The following is a 15,808-nucleotide window of genomic DNA, read 5'->3' as shown; positions in this document are numbered from 1 at the left end:
TCCAACTATATAAGCCTATGGGTCCTGGTCAACAGTAGTCCACTATATAGAGCCTCTATGGGTCTGGTCAACAGTAGTCCACTATATAGAGCCATATGGGTCCCTGGTCAAACAGTAGTCCACTATATGAGCCTCTATGGTCCTGGTCAACAGTAGTCCACTATATAGAGCCCTATGGTCCTGGTCAACAGTGTACACTATATAGAGCCCTATGGTCCTGGTCAACAGTAGTCCACTATATAAGAGCCCTATGGGTCCTGGTCAACAGTAGTCCACTATATAGAGCCTATATGGGTCCTGGTCAACATAGTAGTCCACTATATAGAGCCCTATGGGTCCTGGTCAACAGTAGTCCACTATATAGAGTCCTATGGGTCCTGGTCAACAGAAGTCCACTATTAGAGCCTATGGGTCCTGGTCAACAGTAGTCCCACTATATAGAGCCCTATGGTTCCTGGTCAACCAGACAAGAGAACAGAAGGAAGTAGGATAGGCCTCATGGTCAACAGACAATAGGAAATAATAGTATACTAGCTGCCTGATGAGTCCCATTGCTGTTGTATCACTATACAATGGTGGCCTTGGTCAGTGTAGGACCGCTGCTGAAAGGCTTGTGAGTGGACATGATTCATTTATCCAGTGATTCTAAGATGGTTGGGGTGATATCCACAAGTTCATACCTCATACTGTTTCTGTAGCATACCGGAGTATACCGTATTACCAACGTGCACACTAGGGGCGCTATATATACGTTTTTACACACAAACAACGTAGGCAACAGGGATCCTGATCCAGGAGGGGATTGAATGTCTCTGCTGTAACCGAGAAAGCTTATCTTGACATCTAGCCACTTAGATGGCAAGTAGCAAACCATCTAACATGGTAGTCTGTATAGGAGCATGAGATCTAACAGGATAGATCTCGGTATGGCATGAGATCTAACAGGGTAGTCTGTATAGGAGCATGAGATTAACAGGGTAGTCTGTATTGGAGCATGAGAATCTAACAGGGTAGTCTGTATTGGAGCATGAGATTTAACAGGGTAGTCTTTAGGAAGCATGAGATCTAACAGGGTAGTCTGTATGGAGCATGAAGATCTAATCAGGGTAGTCTGTATAGGAGCATGAGATCTAACAGGGTAGTCTGTATAAGAGCATGAGAATCTAACAGGGTAGTCTGTATTGGAGCATGAGATCTAACAGGGTAGTAGTCTGTATAGGAGCATGAGATTCTAACAGGTAGTTTGGGTTAGTTCTCGTATTTATAGGAGCATATAGAAATCTCAACAGGGTAGTCTGTATAGGAGCATGAGATCTAACAGGGTAGTCTGTATGGAGCATGAGATCTAACAGGGTAGTCTGTATAGGAGACATGAGATCTAAAGGGAGTCTGAATATGGAGAGACATAAGTCGGTAGTACTGTGTATAGGAGCATGAGATCTAACAGGGTATAGTCTGTATAGGAGGATGAGATCTAACGGTGATCTGATAGGCATGAGATTAACGGTAGTCTGTTATAAGGAGCATGAGATCTAAAGAGGGTAGTCTGTATAGGAGCATGAGATCTACAGGGTTAGTCTGTATAGAGCATGAATCTAACAGGGTAGTGGTGTCTGTATAGGAGCATGAGATCTGAACAGGTGTAGTGGGTAGTTCTGTATAGGAGCATGAGATCTACAGGGTAGTCTGTATAAGAGCATGAGATCTAAAGGTGTAGTGGGTAGTCTGTATAGGAGCATGAGATCTAAAGGGTAGTCTGTATAGGAGCATGAGATTCTAACAGGGTATAGCTCTGTATAGGAGCATGAGATCTGACAGGTGTAGTACTGTATTGGAGCATGAGATCTAACAGGGTAGTCTGTATAGGAGCATGAGATCTGACAGGTGTAGTGGGTAGTCTGTATTGGAGCATGAGCATCTGAACAGGTGTAGTCTGTATAGGAGCATGAGGGTAGTCTGTATAGGAGCATGAGATCTGACAGGTGTAGTGGGTAGTCTGTATAGGAGCATGAGATCTGACAGGGTAGTCTGTATAGGAGCATGAGATCTGACAGGTGTAGGGGGTTATTCTATAGAGTAGTGCACCTGTCGTTACTAGAGTCTTTGCTGTAGGCCCTCTCGTATCCAGGGGAGTATGAGTAGCTCTCCCAGTCTTCTGGTAGCGTCCCACGGTCGGCCACGCTGGGCCAGCGACCCAGGGCCAGGCTCCCATTCTGGGCAGGGAAGGCCAGGCCCAGGCTGGATGAAGGAATGAAGGAAGGTATTAGACATATTTTAAAAGGTAGAGTCAGTGATGTACAAAGTAAACAGCGATATCAGTTTGACATCTGCGACTATTATGTGAGGTGAAGTACGAGGCTAAACGTCTGATTTGGTTCCTATGGGCCCCTAAAGCACTTTATAAGGAAAAGGTGCCGTTTGGAAGCAACATATCCAGTCACCTGGCCAGGTTAGAGGAGCTCCTCTGAAACGATGTGATCCCCTTCAGACTGTCCGGCCTCTGTGGCACCTCATCGCTCGCCCAATCAAAACGGTCCTCAGATTCGGCACCGCCCACGCTGCCCTCAACCAGACTATCCACCTCCCCCCTCTCCTCCACCCCCTCCTCCCCATCTACCTCCCCCCTCCCCTCCACCTCCTCGATACTGATGGACGGGGTATGTGGTGCCTCTCCTCCCTCTCGGGAGTCACAGATGGTTTTCGCCGACTCACAGCTCGACAGAAGCTGTTCCTCCCCAACCCCTCCTCCTCCTCCTCCTCCTCTCTTTAGAGTCTCTGTGCTTCCCAGAATCACCCCCTCTCCCTCCTGGCCCTCCCTTGGGCTCCCAGCCCCTCCATGACCCACACAGGGCCTGAGCAACGGGGAGGAGTTGGGCGAGGGCGTCAGGTTGGCGGGTCGGAGGGACAGGGACTGGTCGTCTCCTCCGTGTTCAGGTGACGGAGGCTGAAGGTGGATGGTACCTTCAGAGGGAAACAGATGTACCTAAATATAAATCTCATGCCGCTCCCAACATGTTTAACAGGAAAGGGAAAAGGTCTTGGGCAGGACAAGGTAATAACAACGTGCAGAAGAACATGTATATTTGTTTCCTGGGCGGATATTTGCATACAGGTGTTCTGCACCAATGGAGAGTGAGAAACATGTCACTGCACGAAGACAAAAATAATGATTCTAGGTACCTTCAGGAAGAGGGTCCTCAGTGAAGACAGCCGTGGAGAGAGAGGCCGCTGAGCTACCAGCTGACTTCCATCCACTGTTGATATTTCTCATATACATTATGGACTGGACTTTCTCCTGGTACAGCTTACCATCTACAGGACAACAGACAACATATATATACTGGTCCTGGTACAGCCTCACCATCTACAGGACAACAGACAATACTGTCTGTGCTGTTAAGTCCTTTCAGTAACAGCAGACACCTTGGTAGAAAATTACTATTCAAAGTAAAAGTCACTTATTAAAATAGCTGAGTTTGACTTTATTATTTGAACCAGGAAGTGTGTAAAAAACCCACCTATATGAAGTGAGAAGTAGAAGCTTGTAGGCGTATGACAGACGTAGGTGTTAGTGGGCGGGTGCACGGCGAGGAGGAAGTTGTAGACCAATCGGAGGAGGTCTAGGTCCGGAGGTGAACCCAACACTTCCTGGATGATCTTAACGAAAGACAGACACACTTCCTGTGGGATGGAGGTCAGGTGCTCGTCCCGATGCTCCTGGGGGACAAACACAGAGGATAAGGAAGTCTGATAGTTAACGTGTTAGAAAAGGCCAGAGGAACATGCAGTCGTTTAATTACATTGACTTAAATAGTGAGTCATTTAGCAGACTCTCCTATCCAGAGTCACTACAGTAGGGAGTCATTTAGCAGACTCTCCTATCCAGAGTCACTACAGTAGTGAGTCATTTAGCAGACTCTCTTATCCAGAGCCCCTACAGTAGTGAGTCATTTAGCAGACTCTCCTATCCAGAGACACTACAGTAGTGAGTCATTTAGCAGACTCTCTGATCCAGAGACACTACAGTAGTGAGTCATTTAGCAGACTCTCTGATCCAGAGACACTACAGTAGTGAGTCATTTAGCAGACGCTTCTGAATGCCAGAGCCCCTACGTAGTGAGTCATCTAGACAGACTCTCTGATCCAGAGAACCCTACAGTGGAGGGAGTCATTTACCAGACTCTCTTCTGATCCAGAGCACACTACAGTAGTGACATTTAGCAGACTCTCTGATCCAAGACACTGACAAGTAGTGAGTCTTTAGCAGACTCTCTGTCCAGAGTCACTACAGTAGGAGTCATTTAAGCAGAAACTCCTGTTATCCAGAGCCACTACAGTAGTGAGTCATTTTAGCAAACTCCGCGTGATCCAGAGTCAGCTGACAGCTTAGTGGACGTACATATAGCAGTACTCCTTAATCGCACGCAGCCCCTACATGTAGCGAGCTCTTAGCAGACTCTCTGATCCAGAGTCACTCCACAGTAGTGAGTCATTTATGCAGACTGCTCTGATGACTAGAGCCATCCCACAGTAGGCTCGCAGTCATTAGTATAAGTCAGGACTCTCTTATCCAGAGTCACTACAGTAGTGAGTCATTTAGCAGACTCTCTGATCCAGAGCGACTTACAATTAGTGCATTTTAAGATGGCTTTTATTGTACTGGTCCCCTGTGGGAATCGAGCCCACAACCCTGCATCTGCAAGAGTCATGCGCTCTACCAACGGAGCCACAGGGCACGGGACGGTACTGTCAATGATAGCTCAGACTAATACATCTACCAACGGAGCCACACGGGACGACTGTCAATGATCAGCTCAGATTCATAATTTACCACGGAGCACACGGGACGACTGTCAATGATGGCTCAATTATAATCTACCAACGGAGCCACACGGGACGACTGTCATGATGGCTCAGATATATAATCTACCAACGGAGCCACACGGGACGACGGTCAATGATAGCTCAGATATAATCTACCAAGACGGAGCCACACGGGACGACTGTCAATGATGCCAGATATAATCTACCAACGGAGCCCCACGGGCACGATCGTCAATGATAAGCTCAGACTATATATCTACCAACGGAGCCACACGGGACGACTGTCAATGATAGGCGTCAGACTAGTATATCTACCAACGGAGCCACACGGACGACTGTCAATGATAGCTCAGATTATAATCTACCAACGGAGCCACACGGGACGACTGTCATGATGCCAGACTAATATCTACAACGGAGCCACACGGGACGACTGTCAATGATAGCTCAGATTATAACTACAACGAGCCACACGGGACGACTGTCAATGATAGCTCAGATTATAATCACACAACGGAGCCACACGGACGACTGTCAATGATAGCTCGACTATAATTAAACGGCCAGCAAATATTAAGAAACTACCAACGGAGCCACACGGGACGAGGACTGTCAATGATGCTCAGACTAAATCTACCAAAGGCGCACACACTGGCGAACGAACTGACAAGGCGATGCCAGAGAATATGCAAGATATCACCAGCCAACGGAAGCCACACGGGACGACTGTCAATGATGGCTCAGATATTATAATCTACAACGGAGCCACACGGGACGACTGTCAATGATGGCTCAGATTATAATCTACCAACAGCGCCACACGGGACGACTGTCAATGGGCTCAGATATAATCTACCACGAGCAACACGGGACGACTGTCAATGATGGCTCAGACTATAATCTACCAACGGAGCCACACGGGACTGTCATATGTGGCTCAGACTATAATCTACCAACGGAGCCACAGGTTGCTCCCTAGGCAGAGTTTTGAAAGGTCTTGGGACCAAACGTTGCTGCAACTCTGATTTGTAGTAAAAAAACAAGTGGCTCTCTAAATGCATCTTGTTCATTCAGAACGGATACAGTTCTCACCTGTAGTACTTGACAGGTGAGCAGGAAGTGGTGGACCACCTCGGCTTTGAAGAAACTGTCTGATGTTGAACACCTGCTGGGGGTGGTGAACCCTGATGAGGATCTCTAGCGCTGCCAGCAGAGTCTCCCAGACACCACCCTGTTAGAGACACATAACCTATATTAATACACAGCTACGTAACCCTGACCCAACCCAACCCTGACCCTGACCCTAACCCAACCCTAACCCTGACCCAACCTGACCCAAACCCTAAACCCTACCCAACCCTAACCTGACCCAACCCTGACCCTAACCCAAGCTGACCCAGAGTCTCCCAGACACCACCTGTAGAGACACATAACATATTAATACACAACTACTGTAACCCTGACCCACACACTAACCACCCTGACCCTAACCCTGACCCTACCCAACCCACTCAGACCCTACCCTACCCAACCTAACCCGACACCCTAACCTGACCCAACCCTAAAGTACCCTGAACCCAACCCTAACCCAATCCTGACCCAACCCTGACCCAGAGTCTCCCAGACACCACCCTGTTAGAGACACATAACCTATATTAATACACAGCTACTGTAACCCTGACCCTAACCCGACCCTGACCCTAACCCTGACCCAACCCTGACCCAACCCTGACCCTAACCCAACAGTTTTAACAAAATATAAATAAATTGTGTTTCAAATGGTATTGGTAAATCCTACCTGCAGTATTTCAAAATATCCTGGTATAGAGTAATACTAAATACCTGCCCATGCATCCATCACTGAGTTTACCTGAGCCTTGGCCCAGATCTTCCAGTCCAGCAGAACCTCAGACAGTAGCTTGATGTCCTGGACCACGGCTGTAGACTCTGTGTCCAGGTGGAACTGACCGTCTTCCCCTAGAGTTAGGATAGGACTACTACAGCTCCCATCTAACAAGGTCTATATATAGATATATATAGAGAGAGAGAGAAGAAGAGAAGAGCAAAAAGATAAATACTTGACACATTGGAAATAATTAACAAACAAACTAGAATGCTATTTGTCCCTAAACAGAGAGTACACAGTGGCAGAATACCTGACCCCTGTGACTGAACCAAACTTACGGAAAGCTTTGACTATGTACAGACTCAGTGAGCATAGCCTTGCTATTGAGAAAGGCCGTCGTAGGCAGACCTGGCTCTCAAGAGGAAACAGGCTATGTGCACACTGCCCACAAAATGAGGTGGAAACTGAACTGCACGTCTTAACCTCCTGCCAAATGTATGTCAGCTATATAACCATATTAAAGTAAATCTGAGGAAAAAGTTCTACCAACAAATTGAGTACTCGCGCTGGGAAAACATTGGACCACTGCTACTCAACTCTTCAAAATGCCTACAAGTCCCTCCCCCACACTCCCTTTGGCAAATCAGATCACGAATCCATTTTGCTCCTCCTTTCCTATAGGCAAAAACTCAAACAGGAAGTACACGTGCTGAGGCCTATTCAACGCTGGTCTGACCAATCGGAATCCATGCATCAAGATTGTTTTGATCATGCGGACTGGGATAAATTCCGGGTTTCCTCTGAGAATAACATAGACGAATACGGTGACTGAGTTCATCAGGAAGTGTATAGAGGATGTTGTTCCCACTGTGACTATTAAAACCTACCCAAACCAAAAACTGTGGATAGTTGGCAGCATTTGCGCAAAACTGAAAGCGCGAACCACTGCATTTAACCACGGCAAGGTGACTGGGAATATGGTCGAACACAAACAGTGTAGTTATTCCCTCCGTAAGAAAATCAAACAGGCAAAACGTCAGTACAGAGACAAAGTGGAGTCGCAATTCAACGGCTCAGATACGAGACGTATGTGGCAGGGTCTACAGACAATCACGGATTACAAAGGGAAAACCAGCCACGTCACGAACACTGACTTCTTGCTCCCGGACAAGCTAAACACGCTTTGAGGATAACACGGTGCCAACAACGCGGCCAGCTAACAAGGACTGTGGGCTCCCCTTCTCTGTGACCGACGTGAGTAAGACATTTAAGCGTGTTAACCCTCGCAAGGTTGCTGGCTCAGATGACATCCCTAACCGCGTCCTCAGAGCATGCGCAGACAAGCTGGCTGGAGTGTTTACGGACATATACAATGCTGTTCATTGACTACAGCTCAGCCTTCAACACCATAGTACCCTCCAAGCTCATCATTAAGCTGGAGGCCCTGGTTCTCAACCCCGCCCTGTGCAACTGGGTCCTGGACTTCCTGACGGGTCGCCCCCAGATGGTGAAGGTAGGAAACAACATCTCCACTTCGCTGATCCTCGTGCGTGCTCAGCCCCCTCCTGTACTCCCTGTTCACCCATGACTGCGTGGCCACGCACGCCTCCAACTCAAATCATCAGGAGGTGAGGGCCCTGGGGCCAGGAAAATAACCTCTCCCTCAACAAAGCAAAGGAGATGATCGCAGACTTCAGGAAACAGCAGAGGGAGCAGCCCCCTATCCACATCGAAGGGACCGCAGTGGAGAAGGTGGAAAGCTTCAAGTTCCTCGTCGTATACATCACTGACAAATCTGAAATGGTCCACCCACACAGACAGCGTGGTGAAGAAGGCCACAGCCAGGTCCATTTATAACGTCCACTGCAGTGGCAATACAGCACTAGACCTATTTCTGTTTTCACAACGTCCTACACGCAGAAACAGATGCACGGATGAATACAGACAGCATTGATGTTTTCACCCAGCACAGTTACAGACATACGGATGGACAAAGACACAGGCAGACCGACCGGCAGACAGACAGGCAGGCAGACGACCGGCAGACCAGACAGGCAGGCAGACCGACCGGCAGGAGCAGACAGACAGGCAGGCAGGCAGGCAGACCGACCGGCAGACAGACAGGCAGGCAGGCAGACCGACCGGAGGCAGACCGGCAGGCAGACAGACAGACAGACAGACAGGCAGACAGGCAGGCAGGCAGACAGACAGACAGACAGGCAGACAGGCAGACAGGCAGACAGATCGACAGGCAGGCAGGCAGCAGACAGGCAGGCAGGCAGACAGCAGCAGGCAGGCAGGCAGGCAGACAGGCAGGCAGACCGACAGGCAGGCAGGCAGGCAGGCAGACATTGATGTCATTACTCAGATCAGGTAAAAGACAGGAACATCAGTACACTGCCTCTCAGCAGAGAAAACCACTGGATATCACAGTTGCAGTAGTAGCAACTCACCGCACACGTATAGCAGATAACTGAGGCCAAAGCAGATGAAGAATGAAACTGATCCATGGGATTCAGAGCATCAACAGAACAAGGACGAGATGAAACTGATCCATGGGGATTCAGAGCATCAACAGAACCAAGGACGCGATGAAACTGATCCATGGGGATCAGAGCATCAACAGAACCAAGGATGAATGAAACTGATCCATGGGGGTCAGAGCATCACAGAACAAGGACGAGATGAAACTGATCCATGGGGATTCAGAGCATCAACAGAACCAAGGATGAGATGAAACTGATCCATGGGATTCAGAGCATCAACAGAACCAAGATGAGATGAAACTGATCCATGGGGGTTCAGAGCATCAACAGAACAAGGATGAGATGAAACTGATCCATGGGGTTCAGAGCATCAACAGAACCAAGGACGAGATGAAACTGATCCATGGGGATTCAGAGCATCAACAGAACCAAGATGAGATGAAAATGATCCATGGGGTTCAGAGCATCAACAGAACCAACAACAACAAAAACCAATACAAGGATTCATCATATGTCTGTCCATGACTCACCTTGAGAATATGGTATCCCACGATGCACTTGGACTTGATGAGGACTTGGTGTATCATGGAGTAACCGTGGTAACAGTCCATCTCATTGATACGGTGCTGGTTGTACTTGGCCAGAGAGAGTAGCACCTGACACAGAATCACATATTAAAACTCACTGGGGTCCCAGTGACACGCCACGCCACAACTCACTGGGCTCCAGTGACACGCCACGCCACAACTCACTGGGGTCCCAGTGACACGCCACGTACAACTCACTGGGGTCCCAGGACACGCCACGTCACAACTCACTGGGGTCCCAGTGACACGCCACGTCACAACTCACTGGGGTCCCAGTGACACGCCACGTCACCATCACTGGGGTCCCAGTGACACGCCACGTTACAACTCACTGGGTGTCCCAGTAACACGTGCGCAGCACAACTCACTTGGGGTCCCAGTGACACGCCACACAACTCACTGGGGTCCCAGTGACACGCCACGTTACAACTCACTGGGGTCCCAGTGACACGCCACGTTACAACTCACTGGGGTCCCAGTGACACGCCACGTTACACTCACTGGGGTCCAGTGACACTCCACGTTACAACTCACTGGGGTCCAGTGACACGCCACGTTACAACTCACTGGGGTTCCAGTGACACGCCACGTTAAACTCACTGGGTCCCAGTGACACGCCACGTTACAACTCACTGGGGTCCAGTGACACGCCACGTTACAACTCACTGGGGTCCCAGTGACACGCACGTTACAACTCACTGTGGTCCAGTGACACGCCACGTCACAACTCACTGGGTGCCCAGTGACACGCCACGTCACAACTCACTGGGGTCCCAGTGACACGCCACGTCACAACTCACTGGGGTCCCAGTGACACGCCACGTCACAACTCACTGGGTCCCAGTGACACGCCACGTACAACTCACTGGGGTCCCAGTGACACGCCACGTTACAACTCACTGGGTCCAGTGACACGCCACGTCACCAACTCACTGGGGTCCCAGTGACACGCCACGTCACAACTCACTGGGGTCCAGTGACACGCCACAGTTACAACTCACTGGGGTCCAGTGAACACGACACGCCACAACTCACTGGGGTCCAGTGACACGCCACGTTACAAATCCCTGGGTCCAGTCGTTGTAACGCAACGTTACAACTCACTGGGGTCCCAGTGACACGCCACTTACAACTCACTGGGGTCCCAGTGACACCCATCACTGGGCGTGACACGCCACGCCACAACTCACTGGGGTCCCAGTAACACGCCACGTCTACAATCACTGGGCGTCCCAGTGAAGCTACGTTACAACTCACTGGGGTCCCAGTGACACGCCACAATCATTGGGGTCCCAGTAACACGCCACGTTCCACAACTCACTGGGGTCCCAGTGCACGCCACAACTCACTGGGGTCCCAGTGACACGCACGTTACAACTCCACTGGGTCCCAGTGACACGCCACGCCACAACTCACCGGGGTCCAGTGACACGCACGTTACAACTCACTGGGGTGCCCAGTACACGCCACGCCACAACTCCCTGGGGTCCCAGTGACACGCACATTAACACTCACTGGGGTCCCAGTGACACGCCACGTTAAAACTCACTGGGGTCCCAGTAACACGCCAAAACTTAACCACCTTGGTAAAGGAGAACTTTAATTTGAGATCAAATATGGTCGAATATTGTATAAAAACAATGAATTTGCTAGCAGACAGTAATTTAATCCAGTGGTTCTGAAACCTCTCCTCTGGGACCTCCAGTTGTTCCAGTTATGTGATCTATTCCAGAGCCAGCACCTGATTCCACTGTCTAGTAATCATCAAGCCCTTGACAAGGTGAATCAGGTGAGCTAGTTCAGAGCCGCCACAACAGTGTGAAACGTCTGGAGGTGCAGAGGAGAAGCCTGAGAACCACTGATTTAATAAGGATAGCTGTGTACCTGGAGGGTGGGCCTGGGTCTGCTCACTGTCACTTAGCTACACCTGGAAACACACAAAACACACACACACAACACATACACACACACACACACACACACACACACACACACACACACACACACACACACACACACACACACACACACACGAGAGAGAGAGAGAGGGGAGGGACATGATACAACAGAAAAAGAAAGTTGGCTTAATAAGAACAGTGAGAAGAACAACAGTGAGAAGACCACAGTGAGAAGACCACAGTGAGAAGACCACAGTGAGAAGAACACAGTGAGAAGAACACAGTGAGAAGAAACAGTGAGAAGAACACAGTGAGAAGAACACAGTGAGAGAACACAGTGAGAAGAACACAGTGAGAAGATCACATGTGAATCCAGCCTGTCTTGTGTCATTTCCTTCAGTAGAAATGACATGACAGTTAGGTTCAAGAAGCTTTTCTCAAAAAACACAGAAAAACCTTTCTAGGCCTTCCACACCAAATGAAACCAGCAGAAGAGACAAACATCATCAACAGACCACAAAAGAGGAACACGAAGGACCCGGTTCCTCATATCAATAGTATGTAGACTATGTCCTACCCGTGCAAAGAGGAACACGAAGGACCGCGGTTCCTCATATCAATAGTATGTAGACTATGTCCTCTACCCGTGCAAAGAGGAACACGAAGGACGGTTCCTCATATCAATAGTATGTAGACTATGTCCTACCCGTGCAAAGAGGAACACGAAGGACCCGGTTTCCTCCTATCTTGTGTAGGACGTTCTGCAGGCCCTGTGGTTCTGCAGGCAGCATGGTCCTGAGGACGTGTGTCTCCAGCACCGCAGACTGGACCTTCTCTAGAGCTGAAGGGTCTCTGAGACACCATGGTCTTAGCCTGACCCTTCAGACGGATCACTGGCTCATAGATGGTATACACCCTGGGGCTGCTGGGGGCGTACACTACTGCCAGACACTCCTGTAGAAACATAGAGATATAGTACCATAGAACAGACACTACTGCCAGACACTCCTGTAGAAACATAGGATATAGTACATAGAAAGAACTACTGCAGACACTCTGTAGAACATAGAGATATAGTACATAGAACAGACACTACTGCCAGACACTCCTGTAGAAACATAGAGATATAGTACCATAGAACAGACATACTGCCAGACACTCCTGTAGAAACATGAGATATAGTACCAATAGAACAGACATACTGCCAGACACTCCTGTAGAAACATAGCGATTATAGTACCATAGAACAGACACTACTGCAGACACTCCTGTAGAAACATAGAGATATAGTACCATAGAACAGACACTACTGCCAGACACTCCTGAGAAATAGAGATAGTATGAAGCGTCATAATCGGAAAATGTCAAGAACTTTGAAAGTTTCTTCAAGTGCAGTCGGCAAAAACCATCAAGTGCTTTGATGAAACTGGCTCTCATGAGGACTGCCACATGAAAGGAAGACCCAGAGTTACCTCTGCTGCAGAGGATAAGTTCAATAGAGTTACCAGCCTCAGATATTGCAGCCCAAATAAATGCTTCAGAGTTCAGTAACAGACACATCTCAACATCAACTGTTCGAGGAGACTGCGTGAATCAGGCCTTCATGGTCGACATTGCTGCAACATGACCACTACTAAAGGACACCAATAAGAAGAGACTTGCTTGGGCCAAGAAACACAAGCAATGGACATTAGACCGGTGGAAATCTGTCCTTTGGTCTGATGAGTCTAAATTTGAGATATTTGGTTCCAACCGCCGTGTCTTTGTGAGATGCAGAGTAGGTGAACGGATGATCTCCGCATGTCTGGTTACCACCGTGAAGCATGGAGGAGGAGGTGTGATGGTGTGGGGGTGCTTTGCTGGTGACCCTGTCTGTGATTTATTTAGAATTCAAGGCACCCTTAACCAGCATGGCCTCCACAGCATTCTTCAGTGATAGGTCAGGTCATCCCATCTGGTTTGGGCTTAGTGGGACTATCATTTGTTTTTCAACAGGACAATGACCCAACACACCTCCAGGCTGTGTAAGGGCTATTTGACCAAGAAGGAGAGTGGTGGAGTGCTGCATCAGATGACCTGGCCTCCACAATCCCCGACCTCAACCCAATTGAGATGGTTTGGGATGAGTTTGACCACAGAGTGAAGGAAAAGCAGCCAACAAGTGATCAGTATATGTGGGAACAACTTCAAGACTGATGGAAAAGCATTCCAGGTGAAGCTGGTTGAGAGAATGCCAAGATTGTGCAACACTGTCATCAAGGCAAAGGGTGGCTACTTTGAAGAATCTAAAATATAATTTAACACTTTTTTGGTTACTACATAATTCCATATGTGTTATTTCATTGTTTTGATGTCTTGACTTTTATTCTACAATGTAGAAAACAGTAAAAATAAAGAAAAACCTTGGAATGAGTAGGAGTGTCCAAACTGTTGACTGGTAGTGTATATTATGAGCAGAAAGAGGGAGACTTACTATGAGAGCTGCTGTGTCCACATCCTTGTTCTTCATCATTAGCTCTCTGACAGTGTCACACTTCAACCCGTCCGTGGTGACGTACTTGGAAAAGGTCCCACTGGGCTTACCGTACTTACAGGGCATGATAGACGTGAGGTCTGGACCAGAGGCATACAGGTAGAATGCCTCCTCTGACCCGATACGGGAGCCTAGTGGGGACAGACAGACAGATTCAGATAAGTCCCTCATTTCATTTAATTTAAGAAATGTTTTGCAACAGAATAGGCAGAATGAATACACCCCTGTTCTCCAGCCCAGAGAACAGCCCTGACCTCCAGAAGGCATGGTCCCAGAGAACAGCCCTGACCTCCAGAAGGCATGGTCCCAGAGAACAGCCCTGACCTCCAGGAAGGCATGGTCGCAGAAGGACGCCCTGACTGCCAGAAGTTGCATGGTCCAGAGACAGCCTGTTCCTCCAGAGGGCATGGTCCCCAGACGCCGACTCCAGATGGCCAACCTGACCTCCAGAAGGCATTGGTCCCAGAGAACAGCCCTGACCTCCAAAGGCATGGTCCCAGAGATAAACGCCCTGACCGTGCCAGAAAGGCATGTCCAGAGAACAGCCCTGACCTCGCAGAAGGCATGGTCCCAGAGAACAGCCTGTCCTCCAGAGAGGCATGGTCCCAGGAACAGCCCCTGTCTCGCAGCAGGGCATGGTCCCCATGAGACAGCCCTGAACCCTCCAGAGGGCATGTGTCAAGGGCTGCTCCGGGATGCCCAGAGAACAGCCCTGACCTCCAGAAGAGATGGTCCCAGAGACACAGCCCCTGACCTCCAGAAGGCATGGTCCAGGAACAGCCCTGACCTCCGAAGGCATGGTTCCCAGAGGACACCTTCGTCCTCCAGGCCGCCAGGAAAGCTGGTCCAATCATGCTAGCAACAAGGATTACCTTAACAAGCACATAAAAACACCCCAGGCCATAACATCAGAGCTTGAGAAGTTGACAGCAAGTAAGAATATGGCCTTTTTCAATAAAAAATATTTTATAGAGAATACACTTAGGTTGGCAGTCATTAAAACTCGTTTTTTCAACCACTCTCACAAATTTCTTGTTAACAAACTATAGTTTTGGCAAAGTCCGGCTTATGGAACATCTACTTTTGGTGCATGACACACAGTAATATCTCCAACATACTGTTTACTAAGACAGATTATTTCACTGTTATCAAATTCCTAGTGGGTCAGAAGTTTACATAGCACTAAATTTTGACTATGGCCTTTTAAAACAGTTGGAAAATTCAGAAAATTATGTCAGGCTTTTGAAGCTTCTGACTAATGCTAATTGGAACATGTATATTGAGTCAAATTGGAGGTGGTACTGTGGATGTTGTCAAGGTCCTAGCCTACCTAAAACTATCAAACTCAGTGCCTGCTGTTCTCTTTTCATTCCTTTCTTCTTGCATTTGCCCAGAGGAGAAGTCATACACATGGGTAAACAATATACAAAAACAGAAAAAATCTCAGCCAAGACGGTCAGAAGAAAATTGTAGTAAACCTCCGCAAAATTGAGATGAGCGCGGTGGTTCTGGTTTTCTTTCGATTCCTTTGAGAGCGAATTTCCCATAAACTGCCGTCTTTAAAGTCTTGATAAATTAAATTTTGGTGGTCCACGTTCTCTGTACAAACAATAGTACGGCAAGTATAAACACAT

General features: G+C 48.5%; 2 protein-coding genes across 2 annotated transcripts in view; both read right to left on the bottom strand.

Moving 5' to 3' along the window:
- The window catches only part of LOC112078290 (lysosomal-trafficking regulator-like), a 15,421-nt gene extending 5,612 nt beyond the window's left edge, over positions 1-9,809 (bottom strand). Inside the window, exons 1-7 of the mRNA XM_024144576.2 lie at positions 9,687-9,809; positions 6,695-6,844; positions 5,917-6,055; positions 3,519-3,717; positions 3,181-3,312; positions 2,442-2,961; positions 2,086-2,238 (exon numbers count right to left, since the gene is read on the bottom strand). Of these exons, the coding sequence (XP_024000344.1) occupies positions 2,086-2,238; positions 2,442-2,961; positions 3,181-3,277 (770 nt within the window). The 5' untranslated portion in view covers positions 3,278-3,312; positions 3,519-3,717; positions 5,917-6,055; positions 6,695-6,844; positions 9,687-9,809. The remainder of the gene's footprint in view (positions 1-2,085; positions 2,239-2,441; positions 2,962-3,180; positions 3,313-3,518; positions 3,718-5,916; positions 6,056-6,694; positions 6,845-9,686) is intronic.
- Positions 9,810-12,315: 2,506 nt separating this feature from the next.
- On the bottom strand, positions 12,316-14,441 carry LOC112078289 (lysosomal-trafficking regulator-like). The gene is made up of 3 exons (XM_024144575.2): positions 14,429-14,441; positions 14,115-14,305; positions 12,316-12,595 (listed from the first exon to the last, which is right to left on the bottom strand). The coding sequence occupies exons 1-3, from the start codon at positions 14,439-14,441 to the stop codon at positions 12,344-12,346; spliced, it is 456 nt and encodes a 151-aa protein (XP_024000343.1). The 3' UTR covers positions 12,316-12,343.
- Between the last annotated feature and the right edge of the window lie 1,367 nt (positions 14,442-15,808).

Source organism: Salvelinus sp. IW2-2015, unplaced genomic scaffold, assembly GCF_002910315.2.
Source record: "Salvelinus sp. IW2-2015 unplaced genomic scaffold, ASM291031v2 Un_scaffold5502, whole genome shotgun sequence".
Taxonomy (NCBI): Eukaryota; Metazoa; Chordata; class Actinopteri; order Salmoniformes; family Salmonidae; genus Salvelinus; species Salvelinus sp. IW2-2015.
Note: the sequence above shows the minus strand (reverse complement) of the source record. Positions and strands in the feature narration are given on the sequence as shown.